The 18224-nt window shown below is 41.2% G+C and overlaps 1 protein-coding gene across 1 annotated transcript in view; it reads right to left on the bottom strand.

Annotated features, from left to right (window-relative positions):
• FAM107B (family with sequence similarity 107 member B) overlaps positions 1-18003 on the bottom strand; it is a 222330-nt gene extending 204327 nt beyond the window's left edge. The window contains exon 1 of the mRNA XM_007460892.1: positions 17593-18003. Coding sequence (XP_007460954.1) covers positions 17593-18003 — 411 coding nt within the window. The remainder of the gene's footprint in view (positions 1-17592) is intronic.
• Positions 18004-18224: the final 221 nt, after the last annotated feature.

Genomic DNA, 18224 nt, shown 5'->3' with positions numbered 1-18224 from the left:
CCCAAAAAAAAAAAAAAAAAAAGGAAAAATTAAGTGGGAACTCCTCAGGATGTAAGAAACCACTGCCTAATGATTTCTGCGGGGAGATGGCAATGTGTGACTAAGACCTCAAAACTTCTATGTCATGTAGGGGAAACTGAGGAAAGAATCTCCAGCAGCCGAAGAAAGGGTGGTAGCCCTGAGGGTTTCTTAAAGCAGGCGGAGTCTTCTCCCGATAATGTCATAGTAAAGGAAAAACAACAAGCTCTCAGTCAGGGTGGAAATAATTTGGTTGGAACTGGTTCCGAAGAGGGAAGGATAAAGCCATTCTCTTTCTTCTTCTCTTTATAAAGCCATGTAGGTCCTTCTCTCTTAGAGAGGCAAGTCATGGAACTTGAAGGTGAATTTTGAAAGATTGCCAGCTCGTTGGCAAGTATATAACTATGCTTTTGAGCCTAATATTTGAAGGATGCCATTGATTCTATTTGCATGGTAGGACAGAAAATACATCTACATATAGTGCTGATAGGCAGGGCGATTTTTGTTTTAAGCTTCAAAGGAGATTTGAAAAGGCATGACTTACTGAGTAGGAAATAGTCGCTTAAAAAACAAACTAAATCACAGAAGCTTCCTTTTCCCTTCTTACTGTGCTTCGTCATCCACTTTACAAAGGAATTATCAGGAATCCTTCACATCTGGTACTGGGCATTGTTTTCCTTAAAGATCTCAAAAAATGTGAGGGTGAAAGAACAATAAAGAAGCTGTTACATGTTGTATCTCTCTGGGGAAAGCTTTTAAAATACTGATGCAATAGTCCCAGCTCTGATGCATTAAATACAAATTCTGAGAGTGCTAGAATTATCAGTCACTATTAGTATTAGCAATTTAAAAAAATTTTTTTAAACTCCCCCAAATGATTCTAGATGCAGCCAGGGTTGAGAACAACTGGGATAAAGAATGGGATGGAACTGTTTATCAGTTAAACAGCAGCATGAACAATGGGAATAGTGACCACCACAAAATGGGTATTGCTGTGTATTGAATGTTTGTGTCCCCACCCCCAGATTCATATTTGAAAACCTAATGCCCAAGCTGATGGTATTAGGGGGTGGTGCCTTTGGGAGGTGATTAGGTCATGAGGGTGGAGCCCTCATGAAAGGGATTAATGCCCTTATAAAAGAGACCCCAGAGAGTTCCCTTGCCCCTTCCGCCATGTGAGGACACAGCAAGAAGTCTTAACTGGCAAGACGGCCCACACCTGACCATGCTGGCACCCTGCTCTCAGAACCCCAGTATCTGGAACTGTGAGAAATAAATTTCTGTTGTTTATAAGCCTGTTCTAATAAATTTATATAATAAATAAATTTATATAATAAATAAATTTCTGTTGTTTATAGTCTGTAGTCTTTTGTTATAGTAACCCCAACAGACTGACAGGCATCAACCCAAAATAAGAGCAAGATCCTTTGTGGCCACGCTCTCCAGAATTTCTGCATCCCCTCACCCCTAACATTTTACATCCTTTTCCCTTGCTTCATTTCTCTCCTGCAGTTATTACTATCTGTAACATATCATATAACTTACTAGTCTATCTTATTTATTGTGTGCCTCCCTCGGTAGGCTGGAGTCTCCACAAGGGCTGTTTTCTTCACAACCGGTTGGCTCTCTAGTTCCTAGAACGGTGCCTGGTCACATTTCACGTTCTTGCTAAATACTTGTTGGATAAAGGAATGAATCCATGGGAATCAGGTCTGGTTTCGGTAGTGTCCTTGTAAAGCAATTCTGCTGCTGTAAAACTTAGCAATTAGCTTCTGAAGGATTGCTCCTCACTGAGCTCCTCCATGATCCAAAAAGACAATGGGAGAGCTGGTCAACCTTGGCTGGGGACTTGTCATTTGTGTCCTGCAAATGAGCCACCCATTGGAAGCTCCCTCAGACAGGAATAAACAATCCAGTAGATCATTCAACAGTGAGCCTTTGGAACTCAAAGAGGGGTTTTGCTTATGGCCTCTGGGGACAATGAATTATAATCCAGATGGTCATGCAGGAAAGATGGTGCCACACACAAGCACGGGAAGTACAGAAAATCTAAAGTGAAGAATTGGCCGTAACAATTGGCTAGTGACTACCTGAAGCAAACATGCATTTTAAAACTAGCCTGGGATGAGAATATCATTTCAAAGACCTGAAGTCAAAGAGGTATTTAGGAGACAGGCCTGAGCTCATGCTTCCATGCCCAGGAAAATACCTTACAGGCCAGCAGGGAATGTGTCTTCTTCCAAGAGAGCAGAGCATGTCTGCAGGGGGTAGGAGGGGAGGGATGCCCTAGATGCCCAGCCTGGGGTTCCCATCTGCAGGAGGTGCCAACAAGCTGGTCCCTGAGGAGCAGAGGAATGCAGAACTGTCACCTGAAGTTCAAAGTCTGGGCTGGGCTGCTGGGACTGCTGACATGCATTCCCAGGTTAGTTGAAAGAAAAGCAGAACACAAACGGCCTGCAAGTGGATTTAAAAAGAGAATCTCTATGCTCTGTAAACATTCATTTCAACCCGCTCTATATTTATTCCGTTTCCTTAACTTCTTAATAAAAGTTTCATTGAAAAAATCTAGCCATCCACTTTGAGATAGATGAATATCCCCCCCGCCGGGGGCTAAATGGGCTTGTGACATGAGAGGGTCTGCCCCAGAGCCTGAAAGTGCCCCTTTGCTTCTTTCAGCAACTCCAAAGGCAGCCAACCTCTGGACATCTAGTTATGTGAGATAAGAAATGTCCTTCCTGTTTAAGCCAATTGGAGTCAGGTTCTTGGCCACCTACTGCCTTTCTCTACCTTGCTTACCTGGTGAACACCTTCTAGCTTTGAGACCCTGCTCTCATGCAGCGTTGATTCACTGCCCACCTGCTTAGTACACCATACGTCTACCATGGCGCCAACGTTGTTACTGAAGTTTCTGTCTCTGTCGGTCAGACAGTAAGCTCCTTAAGAGAAAGAAGTATGGCTTCTTCCTTCTGTTTTTCCAGAACTGACAAGAGTCCCTGGCACAATTGAAAGGTGAATGAATCAATGAATAAATCAATGAATGAATGAATCGCTGACTAAGTGAATCAACGATCTTAGAGACAGAGACCCCCTGTGACAGCAGAAATGCCGAAGCATAAGTATGAGTCAGGAGAAAAGGAGACCAGAATGATAAAGGACACAATAGAAATGGGGAGACAGGAGAAAGCAAAATACGAAAAGTTTGAGACTGTAATTATGAGAAACTGATATGTGATCATTTGGGTTTATGGCAGTTTCATTGGATGGGAAAGAAAAGAGTGTGTATAATTGTATAATGCTTTGAACAATAAGCCGTAGAAATGAGATCAATGTTAATGCCATTTTGGCATTGATGACCTCATTTTGCAGCTGGTTTTCTTTGTTTTTTGTTGTGTTTTTTGTTTTTTGCCTGACTCCTGTCCTAACTAACGGCAAGCAGCTCCAAGGCAAAATGAGTGCTTGGTTCTTTGTGGCAAACTCAGCAGCTAACCCAGCATGTGTTAGGCCCCCATTAACGTCTGTTGAACCAAGGAAAAGAATGAAAACTTTAAAGCTCCCAAGTTAGACTCTTCACACCAACTACTGAAAGCACAGAAGAAATAACCTGCTGAATGAAATGATTGGTTCCTTTGTTAAATCAATTACTTTTTTTCTCCATTAACACCCTCTAAGTTGACAATAATATGTACATCATTGGCTTTTATCTCCGATTTAGAAAGTAACCCATTAAGTGCAAAATCATATGCTTTATGCTTTGATCAGATTAACTAAAAATATCTTTTAGATACTGAGTTCTTTGCAAATCAGAAAAAAAAAAAGTTTTTTCTTTCAGCCAAAAACGTTGTAAAGTCAGAATTGTGAAAAGAAATGTAAGCCATTATTGCAGTGTCTTTAATACAGCTCAGGGTCTTAATAATGTGAACAAGATTATGTATATAGTTCTCCACATGCTATTAAAGTCACAGAGAGTAATGAGGTGAATGCATCTCTTTGTTTTCTTCAGCTCCCGTTTTAATGGTGTCATCATTTTGTTATTAATATTCTCTATTTTCTCCTGTATTTCTTAAATTTCTGTATAAATAGTCATTCTTTCCAACACGGCACTAGAATAATAAAAACTCTCATTTTGCAAATAGGTAAACAGAAGCATAAAAAGGTTAGTTCTTTGCCATGTGGGCAATTCATTGAGGGCTCCAGAAAATAGTCTAGAAGGACAGTTGAAAGAAAACTGCTTTCCCTAGCTGAGTTCACTTCAAAATAAGTTTTTCTGGCTCATTTGTCTTAAACCTGAGTAATGAACAGTTCATCCTTCAAAGGGAAAATAGCTTGACCCCTACTCTCTGGTGTGGTCTTAAATTATCTCCATCCATTTTCTAAAACAAGGAATGGATCACAAAGATACTGGCAACACTAAACAAAGGTGAAATGATAAGGCTCTGTGAAGGCTCATGTACAATAAACCTCTCCCCTGATTTTGATTTTGCTGACTCATCCTTCAATTTATTCAACAAATATTTGTTAACTATCTTCTACATGTCCGGCATTGTTCTAGGCACTGCCCATCATAGGTAAAAACGAAAATAAGATACAGCCCCTGCCCTCAAGCTCCTGATAGCCTAGTGGGACAGCCAGACATACGAACAAATATGGTGCAGGTTAATAAGTGCTTTACTTGAGGTAAACACCAAGTCCTAGGCCAGCCCAGAAGAAGGCACCAACCTGGAACTAAGTATTGGGGATGGTGACAGAGAAGGGGACAGAACAATAACATTATGAGGAGGGATTGTCCAAAGTGTGTGGGAGGTTAGAGGGGGAGGGAGAAGTCACGTGACCCAGCTGCTACTGGGAGCCATTTCATCACCACCAAGGGAAACACACGTTGGTGAAGCCAAGGCCATGGGTGGCTAAGCAGAAAGATGGAAGACGCTAGATGCTCCATGGCTTCATTGAACTGCTGAATCAACCCATTCCAAAGCCACCCACCCTTGGGGCTTGCTTTTAAGCAACATAATACATTTACATAGCGTCTAAATTTAAGTTTTTCTGTTTCTTACAGCTAAAAGCATCCTAAGTGATACATGGAAGAGGAGGTTTGGGGGAAGGATAGTTCATTTTTGCACACATTGAATTTGAGATGACTGTGAGACCACCTGGAAATTTCCCGGGGATAGGTAAGTCAGTCTGGATCACCCTTGTTAAAACATCTGTAATTATTTTTTAATACTTCGGCGTAAACACTTTGAGTATCTGTATCCCCTGGACAGTGAGTTGCATTTGAAGTGTTTCCATGGCATCTTCGGGAACCCAGGTTCTTTCTTCCTACTCCACCATCTCAAGGTTATTTGCTTTTATCTACAAGTGTGTCCTTTCCCACTTACAGGATGGCTACAGCAGTGCCAAGCATCCTATCCTTACCCAACAATGTCCAAAGGCCAAATTCCAGAACATTTTTCCTTGCGTTCCTTCTTGAGAGCGAAGAAAGTTTTGGAGGCTACACTCAGAGGTGCTTAGTTAGTATTTGAAGCACCCTATTCAGGTATCTACTTCCAGAGATGACCACAGCAAATGTTCCACATGCGGCTAGCTAATTCTCAACTACAGGATTTGTTATTAGCCTGAGAGATTTTGGAAATTATTTTTCCCTTGTGAAATGAATGGTATTCAAGGTCCTCGACTGACCAGAGTTTTTGCCTTTGTAAAATGAAGTATGAGAAGGTGGCCAGTTCAGAAGTCCAACTCCTTTATCGCCTCCTGGATCTTAAACTCCAGCTGCTCTTGGACCCACAGCAAACAGAGGGCTCTTCACCCCATTTGACTCGCTGGCTGGTTTTGCCATTAGAATACTGTCACCTTCCTATGTATCATGCTGTTCATGCCAAGGGCTACTACGTAAAAGGACAAGAGCTAGGGAACTCCTTCCAGCATTCAGGGTCAGGGAAGACGCCTCTTTTTGTGCCCTCTCGCCAACAGATGTTTGTACCCGTGGCAGGATTCATGTGAGACTTTCTTTAGTGAAGCACATCACTGGGGAGCAAGTTGTGGGTGAGTAGACATGGAGCCCCCAGGCGCCTCTACTTGTTGAGGCTACCACTGTTTACCGGACAATTCTGAATGGTCAAAATAACTCAGGTCAACTTGCAACACCACCACACCAAGATACCTCTCCCTACAGAGACTCAAGTATTATACATCCAGGTTAGGTGGGTTCTGGCAGAGGCTCAGTCCAGAGACAGGCTTCCTGGAATCCTAGGAAAAGCCCTGGGTTGGAGAGCCAGCTAGGAGAGCCATCACCTGACTATGCAGCAGAGTCTATTCAGTTGCTCTTCTTCCTTCCTTCCTGCTTCCTGTGTGTGTCTCTCCTAAAACATCCAGCTCAGTCAAAGAGGGTAAGAAAGCAGATATTACTGGTTAAGGGCATGTGCATTGATGTTCCTGTTCAAGAGCTTCCTTACACAAGATCTCACCCTTTTTTATTTATTTATTTTTGGCTGCGTTGGGTCTTCGTTGCTGTGCGCGGGCTTTCTCTAGTTGCGGCGAGTGCGGGCTTCTCTTCGTTGCAGTGTGCGGGCTTCTCTTCGTTGCGTGCACGGGCTACTCATTGAGGTCACTTCTCTTTTTGCAGAACACAGGCTCCAGGCACGCCGGCTTCAGTAGTTGTGACTCATGGTCACAAGGTTCAGTACTTGTGGCGCACGGGCTTAATTGCTCCGCGGCACATGGGATCTTCCCGGACCAGGGATTGAACCCGTGTCCCCTGTGTTGGCAGGTGGATTCTTAACCACTGCGCCGCCAGGGAAGTCCCAAGATCTCACCATTTATTCGGCCTCTACATACATGATTTTTCTCACAGGCATCTTTCACAAGCAGGGGGTGGCCAGCACTTCCTGATGGCCAGCAACTCCCCAGGTCTAGTGCCTCCTTCCTCCCCCCTTAAGTCAGTACATCAGAAAGCAGATGAGGGAGAGTGATTCTTTTCCAGCTTTACTGAAGAGTGATTGACAAACAGAAATTGTATATATTTCAGGTATGCAACATAATGTGTCGATATCTGTATACATTGCGAAATGATTACAACAATTAGCTAACATATGCATCATCTCACATAGTTACCTCTTTTTGTGTGTGTGGTAAGAACACTTGAGATCTACTCCCCTAGTGAATTTCAAGGATATAGTATGTTATCATTAACTATGGTCACCATGCTGTCCATTAGGTCTCCAGAACCTATTCATCTTAAAACTGAAAGTTTATACCTTTGATCAACATCTCGCCTTTCCCCCACTACCCACAAACCCTGGCAACAATCACTCTGTTACTATGAGTTCAACTTTTTTAGTTGAACTCCACACATAAGTGAGATCGTGCAGTATTTCTTTCTGTGTCTGGCTTATTTTGCTTAGCATAACGTTCTTTAGGGTTATCCCTGTTGTCACAGACGACAGGATTTCCATGTTTTTAAGGCTGAATAATATTCCTCTGTGTGTGTGTGTGTGTGTGTGTGTGTGTGTGTGTGTGTGTGTCCCATTATCTTTATCCGTTCATTCATTGACAGTTACTTGGGTTGTTTCCCTGTCTTGGCTACTGTGAATAACCCCACTGTGATCATGGGGGTGCAGATATCTCTTCAAGGTAGAGATTTTATTTCCTTTGGATATATACCCAGAAGTGGAATTGCTGAATCATATGGTAGTTCTATTTTTAAGTTTTTGAGGAACCACCATACTGTTTTCCATATGGCTTACCAATTTACACTCCCATCAACTGTGCATAAGGGTTCTCTTTTCTCCACATCCTTGCCAGTATTTATCTTTTGGCTTCTTGATAATAGCCATCCTAACAGGTATGAGGTGATATCTCATTGTGGTTTGCATTTCCTTGATGATTAGTGATTTTAAACCTCTTTTCATGTACCTATTGGACATTTGTGTGTCTTCTTTGATGAAGTGTCTATACAGGGCCTTTATCCATCTTTTAATTGGGTTATTTGAGGTTTTTTTGCTATTGAATTGTATGAGTTCCTTATATATTTTATTAGCCCCTTATCATATATATGATTTGCAAATATTTTCTCCCAATCTGTAGGCTGCCTTTTAATTTTGTTGTTTATTTCCTTTGCTGTGCATATGCTTTTTGGTTTGGTGTAGCCCCAATTGTTTATTTTTGCTTTTGTTGCCTGTGCTTTGATGTCAAATCCAAAAACTCATTGCCAAGGCCCATGTCAAGTGTTTTTCCCCTGTTTTCTTCTAGGAGATTTAAGGTTTCAGGTCTTGCATTTAAGTCTTTAATTCATTTGTGGTTGATCTTTGTGTTTGGTGTAAGATAAGGGTCCAATTTCATTCTTTCGCATGTAGATATCCAGTTTTCCCAGCACCATTTGTTGGAGTGACTGTCTTTTCCCCATTGAGTATCCTTGGTGGCTTTGGTGAAGATTACTTGGCCATATATAAGTGATCTTTTAAAAGAGATAACTTTAAATTGGCTCTAATTATAGGTATATATATATCACATTTGAACTTTTTATAAGACTGTGTTGTTTTATCTAAAAATATAACAGTTGCCAGGGCTGTCATTTTCCATTTAACTGAATGTGAGATACCCACAAACCAGCTTCCCACAACAAAATCATAAACACTTCCCATAGCAGGTCCTGTGCCCTTTGTGGAGACTCACTCTTCCTCTAATTGCCTCAAGTTTCCAAACTCTCACCTCCCCTGGTGCAGAATTACAAGAGCGAGTGTGTCAACCTCACATTGGAAAAAGTGTTAACGTGATGAGATCTATTTTCTTTGGAAAGGAGGAACTGCGAGTGCAAAACTAAAGGCAGTTCAGATCAGGTTAACACATGTCCTTGGCTAGAGAAAAAGCCTTTAACTTCCCATGATTGATGTAGCACATTCATTCAACTAGTCCCTATGGTTCCAGGAGCATATGAAATTTTAAAGTTTCCAGTATACTCAGCGAGTGAAATAGCAGATATTTTTTGACTAAAGGACAACTACATATTATATAATCAAGAGGATGGAAATCCCAACTCTACAGAAGCAGTTATTTTGGGGAAATGGGTCTTGGAATCTCCTTGGTGACTCTTTGGTTAGACACTCCCAGGCCATCATTGCCTATGAACAAAGTAAACCCTGCTCTTTCATTAACCACCGGTGAAAAGGAGGGCAAAGGATCAACTAGGTCATGGGCAGATTGCCAGGTTCTCTCTGATGTGCTAGAAATAGGTGCGGCTCAGCAATGGGCCGACCTCTTCCTTTTGTACCTCTCCCTCCAACATATCAACACCACCTCAGAAAATATGTATAATTCTTATCTGAATTGTGAACACAGGAGTAACCTCACTTGAGAACAATGCTTTAAAATTTGCTAAAATTATGCACTCAACTTTTTTTTTTTTTTGCGGTACGTGGGCCTCTCATTGTTGTGGCCTCTCCCGTTGCAGAGCACAGGCTCCGGACGCGCAGGCTCAGCGGCCATGGCTCACGGGCCCAGCCGCTCTGCGGCATGTGGGATCCTCCCGGACCGGGGCACGAACCCGCGTCCCCTGCATTGGCAGGCGGACTCTCAACCACTGTGCCACCAGGGAAGCCCCTATGCACTCAACTTTTATTTCTTAGCTTGGAACATATATGCCCCTCAGCTCTAAATTGTCTGAAAAGTTTGCGTTTTTGCCATCATGTCGTCTTTTATGGATGGTCTCCAATAGTCAAAGTGGTTCGATGTAAAATTTGCATGGTTTTATGAGGACTATTTATTTTATTTCATTCTAAGAGAATCCAAGAAGCTGTCTCTCTCTTTTCCAGTTGGGATGCAACTGAATATCTGGATTGGAAAATTCCTGTCTGAGTACAGTGGGTATATCATGCACTATCATGCCACTATGTTTAACATCTTTTGAAAGTAGAAACCTAGTGTAAGAAATTATCAGGGCTTAAAATGAATGGTATGGTATTCCCACCAGCTTGTTAAGATACCCTCCTTGTTGGTGTTGGCGTGTGTGTGTCGAGGGGGGCAGTTTGTGATTTTGCTAAGAGTGTGAAAAGGAACTAGAAAACTAACATTTGATTGCATGGGTCTGTAAGTTGCTTTCTATTAGAATTGCTTTTATGTCAAATCATCTGCCTAGCAGAAAGCTTTCTTAATAGGGTATTTTTTTTAATAGGTAGCCTGGAATTCTGTTCTCTTCTCTTAGGGTCCATAGGAAAAAGAAGGGAAGATTTCATTCTAAAGAAATGCAGGAACACTGGTTTGTAGAAAGTAGAAATGCAGCCTAGCACAGTTGCCCCTAATGATGCTTAAATAAAGGTAATGCAGAGTTAGGGTGGGATGAGGGAGTGATAGATGTTTACATACAAGTTTACAATATGCTTCTAAGCAGCACTGCCCTCTACAGATGGTATTCCCAAGGCTTGACTTCAAGGCAACTTTAAGACATTGAAAATAGAATTAATTTGCTGAATGAGATCACTTGCCTATGGAGGTGAATATCTTCAAGAGTTTTTCTGTTAATAGGTATCCAGGAGCCTCTCCAACCCCAAATTCCAATTAACATGGCCAAGAGAGCATAGCCGGAATCTGATTCTAACCAAGGAAGCTGAAACCCACTTAATTAACTATCCCAGGTCTTAACAGAGACTGTGCCAAGAGAAGAGGAAGGGTGGGCGTGGAGCCTTGACAAGGAGAACAGAATTAACAGCTATTCAGTTATTGGCAACGTGAGTTCTGTACAGCCCAAGAAAGTCATGCTTTGCCTGGTTGAATTGAGCTTCCCAGCCTGCTGCAAAGGTTACCCTTAGAGTGGAAATGGATCATATGCCTAACTCCACTGAGTCTTAATTTCCCCATCAGTAGGAGGTGAGTTCAGAGAGGTAATGGGACATACTTTGTAAAGGACCTGTGGGCTACTGTGAAGACTTGATTTTTATTCTGAGTGAATGAGAGAGCCATTGGACGGTTTTGAGCTGAGAATTGATTGGGATTATCAGAAGCTAACATTGTAGAAGGATTAGAAGGATCAAATGAGCTAATCCACGTAAAGCATTTAGCACCACACCTAAACGATTAATAGTGCTCAGCAAGTGGTAATCATGATTGTGATTACCATACTTAAGTGGTGCTATCAAAGTGGCTCCTCTTCACCAAGACTGAATCATGAAGAAATAGAAAATCTGAACAGACCTATTACTAGTAAGGAGATTGAACCAGAAACCAAAAACCTCCTAACAAAGAAAAGCCTTGGGCCAGATTCACTGGTAAATTTTACCAAACATGTAAAGAATTAACATCAAAAAAACAAAAAAGAATTAACACCAACCCTTCTCAAAAGCTTCCAAAAAATTGAAGAGAGCGGAACACTTCCTAACTCATTCTATGAGGCAAGCATTACGCTGATGTCCAAGTCAGACAAAGACACTACAAGAAAAGAAAACTAGAGATAAGTATCCCTGATAACTATTGATGCAACAATCCTCAACAAAATGTTAGCAAACATAATTCCATAACATATTAAAAGGATTATACCATGACCAAGTGGGATTATACCATTTAATCCTGGAATACAAGGATGGTTCAACATACAAAAAAAATCAATCAATACAGCAACATATTAACAGTATGAAGGGGAAAGATATGATCATATCAATTGATGCAGAAAAAGCATTGAGAAAATTTAATACCCTTTCGTGATAAAAATACTCAACAAACTAGGAATAGAAGGAAATTACTTCATATAATAAAGGACATATATGAAAAACCCACATTGTACTCAATGGTAGGATCATACTAAATGGTGAAAGACTGAAAGCTTATCCTCTAAGATCAGGAACAAGACAAGGATGTTTGCTTTTGCCACTTCTGTTGAACACAGTATTGCTGAATAGTATTGAAAGTTCCAGTCAGATCATTTAGACAAGAAAAAGAAATAAAAGGCATCCAAATTGGAAAGGAAGAAGTAAAATTATCTCTGTTCACAGATTATAATGATCTCATATGTATAAAATATAAAAATTCCACAGATATACACACACACAACTATTCAAACTAATAAATGTATTCAGCAAAATCACAGGATGAAAAACCTGTGTACAAAAAAACCAATTGCATTTCTACACACCAACAACGAAAGATCAGAAAAGGAAATTAAGAAAACAATTTCGTTTTCAATAGCATCAAAAAGAATAAAATACCTAGGGATAAACATAACCTAGGAGGCAAAAGACATGTATACTGAAAACTACAAAACATTGCTGAAAGAAATTTAAAAAGGCACAAATAAATGGAAAGACAAACTATATTCACGGATTAGAAGACCTAATGTTTTTAAGATGTCAATACTATCCAAGCGATCTATAGATTCAATGCAATCCTTATCAAAATCCCAATAATTTTTTTGAAAAAATAGAAAAATCCATCCTAAAATTCATATGGCATCTCAAGGGACCCCAAATAGCCAAAACAGTCTTGAAAAAGAACAAAGTTGGAGGTCTCACATGTCCTGATTTCAAAACTTACTACAAACTACAGTAATCAAAACAGTGTGGTACTAGCATAAAGACAGACATATAGACCAGTGGAATAGAATAGAGGGCCCAGAAATAAACCCTCATATACATGGTCAAATGATTTTTCACAGGGATGCCATGAGCATTCAATGGGGAAAGGATAGTCTTTTCAACATATGGTGTTGGGAAAATTGGATATCCATGTGCAAAAGAATGCATTTGGATCCTTAACTTATACCAGATATGAAAATTAACTCAAAAGACCTAAATGTAAGAGCTAAAACTATAAAAGTCTAAGAAGAATACATAGAGAAAACTTCATGATATTAGATTTGGCAATGATTTCTTAAATATGACACAAAAAGCACAGGTAACAAAAGAATAAATAGATAAATTAGACTTCATCAAAATTAAAAATTTGTACATCAAAGGACACTATGAACAGAATGAAAAAGCAACCTACAGAATGGGAGAAAACATTTACAAATCATATATCTGACAAGGAATTAATAACCAGAATATATAAGGAACTCCTATAATTCAACAACATAAAATAAACAACTCAATTTAAAAATGGGCAAAAGCCTTGAATAGACATTTTTCCAAAGAATATAACAAATGGCCAATATGCACGTGAAAAGATGCTCAATATCCCTAATCATTAGGGAAATGCAAATCAAAACCACAGTGAGACACCACTTCACACCCAATAGAATGGCTATTATCAAAACAAACAAAACTTCAAAAAGCAACAAGTGGCAGCATGGATGTGGAGAAGTTGGAACACTCGTGCATTGTTGGTGGGAATATAAAGTGGTACAAAACAGTGGTAGAAAACAGTATGTCAGCTCCTCAAAAAAGCAAAGATAGAATTACCATATGATTCATCAATTCTCCTTCTGGGTATATACTCAAAAGAATTGAAGACAAGGTTTTGAAGAGTTATTTGTATACCCATGTTCATAAAAGCAATAACCTCAATTGCCAGAAGGTGGAAATGACCCAAGTGTTCATTGGTGGATGAATATGTAAACAAAATGTGGTATAAAAATACAATGGAATATTATTCTGCCTTAAAAAGGAAGGACATTCTGACACATTTCAACATGGATGAACCTTGAGGACATTATGCTAAGTGAAATAAGCTAGGCACAAAAGGACAATACTGTGTGATTCCACTTAACATGAGGTACTTAGAGTAGTTAAATTCATAGGGACAGGAAGTAGAATGGTAGTTGCCAGGGAGTGGGAAGAGGGGCCAATGGGAGTCAGTGTTTTATGGATACAGAGTTTGAGCTGGAAAAGATGAAAAAGGTTCTGGAGATGGATGGTAATGATGATTGCACAACAATGTGAAAGGAGTGACCACCTGAGCCTGTGACACTGCGTCCAGAGCACGATTTGCCTTTTGGGGGTGTCTTGGTTACCACTTCTCTGTCTAGTAGCAAAGCCAGCCTGTTACAAAAAGCAGTGCAGTTAGCAACTGCACTACGGGCTCTGTTTCCCTTCCTTTTTGTAAAGTAGACTTTTAGTTAAAATACCCAGGAATGATTTCCAGAACCACAGTTACTTTCTCTTCCTGTGTTAGGCTGACTACTTTGTTGGCGTAAGAACTAGATGAAGGGACTGCCCCGGTGGTCCAGTGGCAAAGCATCGCCTGCCAACACCGGGGACGCGGGTTCTGTCCCTGAAGATCCCACATGCCGCGGCACAGCGAAGCCCGCGCGCCTCAACTAGAGAGAGAGAAGCCCTCACACTGCAGTGAAGATCCCGCCTGCCGCAGCTAAGACCCGGCACAGCCAAAAATAAATTAAATAAATAATAATAAAAAATAACTGGGTGAAAACTTACCACTGTTATAGAAAGACTTTCTGAAACTTCCAAACTAACTCTGAAGCCCTTAGTTGCTTCTTGTGGGAGCTGTGCCTTTCTTACACCTGCCAGATTTGTCAAGGGAGAGGGAGAGAGGAGAAAAATAGCACCATTCAGCTAGGAGGAAGGCAGTGTTGGGTCTGACGTGCAATGATAAAAGAATAAAGTAGAAATCCTTCTCCATATATTCCAGCCCCCCTTGTCCTCCCAAGGCTAAGATGCGAGTCTCTTCCATGTGCTCCTATGGTGTCCAGTGCTGACCCATAAGCCTTCTCGTACTGCACTGACACTGCCCAGTTACCCAACCGTACCTCCTACCGGAATGTAAGCAGCCTCACAGACTGTGTCTTCAACTATCTTTGTTTCTCCAGGAGTAGTGCTGTCCTGGCACAGATTAAGAACACAGTAGCTCTTGGCTGAAAAATAAAGAGTGAACAGCCTACTGCTGTATTTCATTGACTCTACGATCCCACCCATTATAAGACTTTTCCATTGCAAGACCACTAAGAAAGAAAAAAATTATAATCAGAAGATAGCAGCAATTATCAGACACATTCCACTTTTAGGGTTGTTATCACCTTGATTTGATTTTAGTCCTGGATCAGGGAAGAGACGACCGCAAAAAGGTTGAAGACTAATTGGCATCACTTCAGAAATACAGATATGTGCACGTCTACTTACGCAAACGAAAACCTTTCCTCTTTAATTAGTTCACTTGGCCTCCCTATCTTGAGCTTTCCTGCTCAGACCAGATGTTGTTTCACATTTAAATGACTCACCCTCCTGTCTGAACCCCAGGAAACTAAAGGCAGATAGAGGGACTCATTTCTCAGCTATGATTATGTGCCAAGGCTGTGCTCTTAAAAAAAAAAAAGTATTACTTGTTGCCTCTTCCAAGACAGCTTAAACGATGAGGCTCAGTGCATCCAAAAGAGAAATATTTTGCCTCCAGGCAAGCTTGTAATAAAGAAGCTTATTCATCATCTTCTGAGAGGAAACATGTCATGACAAAATTACCAGGTAATGAAAAATCTGGGCAGTCCTATGGCACTTTTAATGGGAAGATCTCACAGCAATCCCACACTGTCATTCACAAAGCCTTGTCATCAGCAGGAGGCAAAGTAGAAAGCATCTCTTTCTGTCGTGTTATACACCATGAAACTAAGATAAAGCAATGTTAAGCAAATTAATAAAAATAAAAGGTATGAATTCAGGTATGAATACTACTTGACTGTAAATCCGCAAACATCATACAAATAATAATAATAAGCAGTAGAAGCATGTTATAATTCAGAGGATAGACTTTGGCATCAAACAGAACTGGGCTCCAATCCTGGGTCTACTACTCCCTCCCTCTGTGACCTTGGGCAAGTGTCTTACCCTCTCTGAGGGTAAGTGTCCTCATCTGTACAATGGGACTTGTAAGAATATGCGCCTCACTGTAACCATGTAACGATAGGATACTCTATGTAAAGTGCTCAGGACAATGGCTGGTGTACAGCAAGTGCTCTGTGAATATCAGCTCCTCAAATCTGAACCAAAACAGATGCCCATTTACTACGCCCACAGGACTGCACACCCTGGCACTTAATTCTGCAGTGTTTCCATTTCATCACTCCCAGTTTGGTCTTGTTCCCCTCCCTGCTCAGTTTGGGACCCAGAGTCCACTGCTGCGTTTGCTACCCCATGGGGTCTGGATGTGGGTGTAAACTGAAAATTGAACAAGAAATCGTTGGGGTTCTGTTTTGGATTTTGATTTAGAAAAAAAATTACAGTTCTTGCTATAACAGAGGGCTTGGTGAAATCCTCAGTCCAGTCTCAGAACAGAAGGATGTAGACAGTAGGGCTGAGCTTCAATCATTTAATATAAGCCTGTAGAATGTCAAGTGAAACTATTTTTAAAATCCCGTTTTAATCCTATATTCACTGTTTGGCAGTTTTCATTGCTTAATGAGACTTCTTGCGTTCAAATCAGCAAGTCAGACGAAAAGCGATGTGTTAAACTAGATAGAAACAATAATCTTAAAAAATCAGAATATCTTAGTAATGTTTGATGCCAAAGACTTCTCATTTTTTTCAATCTGGTCCTAAGCTACATGGCCAGGAATACAACCCCAGAATGCTCAATGGGTGTCTCTGGAAAATATCATTCAAGAAACCCTGCCTCTACACTGTCTCCCAAATTGAGATTACCAGGAACTTTGAAATGATTTTGTAGCTCAATCCAATCAGAATATTCGACTTGAGGACATGGGGAGGGGGAAGGATAAGCTGGCACAATGTGAGAGAGTGGCATGGACATATATACACTACCAAACGTAAAATAGATAGCCAGTGGGAAGCAGCCGCATAGCACAGGGAGATCAGCTCAGTGCTTTGTGACCACCTAGAGGGGTGGGATAGGGAGGGAGACGCAAGTGGGAAGAGATATGGGGACATATGTATATGTACAACTGATTCACTTTGTTATAAAGCAGAAACTAACACACCATTGTAAAGCAATTATACTCCAATAAAGATGTTCAAACAAACAAACAAAACAAAACAAAACAAAAACAGTTAAAATCCAGTAATTCCAGAAACAGGAAAGTAGATATATAAATAACTCAAGATGCTGCCTTTTAAGAGCAACAGCACCATTTTTTTCAAATAACTCCCTCTCCTGCCTTTAAGTCTCAGAAAACGATCACAGAAACATCCCCATTATGAATAGGTTTATAGGCCAGTTCCTTTCTTTACTGCTATGGGTACACTGATGGTCCTTTCCAAATTTTCCCAAATATCATGTGATTCATTTAAAGTAGAGGCAACTTCTTAAATTCTATAATCAAACCTTTCGTATTGTGGATCTTCATATAGATAAATTCACAAACCAGTAAAAATTTTTAAATGCTTTTCCAGACCCTGTTTCTCCTCATCTTGTGTTGAGACACTGCTGGCTCTGGAGCACCAGGGGCAGGTAAAGGTCAATGTTGGCCACTGCCAAGGCCCTGGTGCTTATTGTCATGGCCTCCCTCCACATCCTTTGAGAACCTTATGAGAATTTAAAAGCCTTTACACACTTCCTCTCACTAGTAAGAGCTCCCCCAATGTCTCACTCACTCATAACGCTAAACAAGCTTGTTTCCTGAAGACACTCACCAAACACTGGACTCTACCCCAACACCACTCCTTCTACAGTAACACTGGGAACACTCACCGCTGGCATTTCAATAATTGATGGTCTGGGAATAGAAGTCTGAAAAGTAACTGCTACACAGTCTGTCGTCCCATCTAGAGACCTGAGCAAATCCACAGGCGTCTCCGCGGGCTGGACAGCAGGGTGGTTACTTGAATTCCGGTTCGCACTGCCATTCCTCTCTGAATGGGTGCCGGAATCTCGCCTTTTCTCTGGAGTTCCTTCTTCCCTTCGTGGGTGACTTGGGTGTCGGCCCGCTCTGGCCTTGGGCTGAACAAAGACGGTGGAAGGGGTATCGGCTGCGCTGGGCTGATCGAAGGGAGCAGTCTCCCTTGTGTCCCCAAAACAGGCAAGCAGAGCTGAGCACGGGAATGGATGCATCCTTCTAGATGGAGATTTCAGTCTTTCAGCCAGCCTTGCCTTCCACCTGGACATGACCTGCAGCGAAACATTACAAAGTTCAAAGGGGGAAAGAAAATTTTCCAGGGATTCTGATCACCTCCATAGTAGGTGACTGTTTCCTTGCCTGAAGAGAAGGACCTTCAGTGGCTGCCCCCAAATAGAAGTTAGGAGATGGGCCAGGCCACCCTCCCTGAGAGTCACTCGGCAGCCAACCCCCCTTCGGAAGCATCCATTCCTGGCGATTTCACGCTCTT

Source organism: Lipotes vexillifer, unplaced genomic scaffold (genome assembly GCF_000442215.2).
Source record: "Lipotes vexillifer unplaced genomic scaffold, Lipotes_vexillifer_v1.1 scaffold534, whole genome shotgun sequence".
Taxonomy (NCBI): Eukaryota; Metazoa; Chordata; class Mammalia; order Artiodactyla; family Lipotidae; genus Lipotes; species Lipotes vexillifer.
This window is presented reverse-complemented; position numbering and strand designations above follow the sequence as displayed.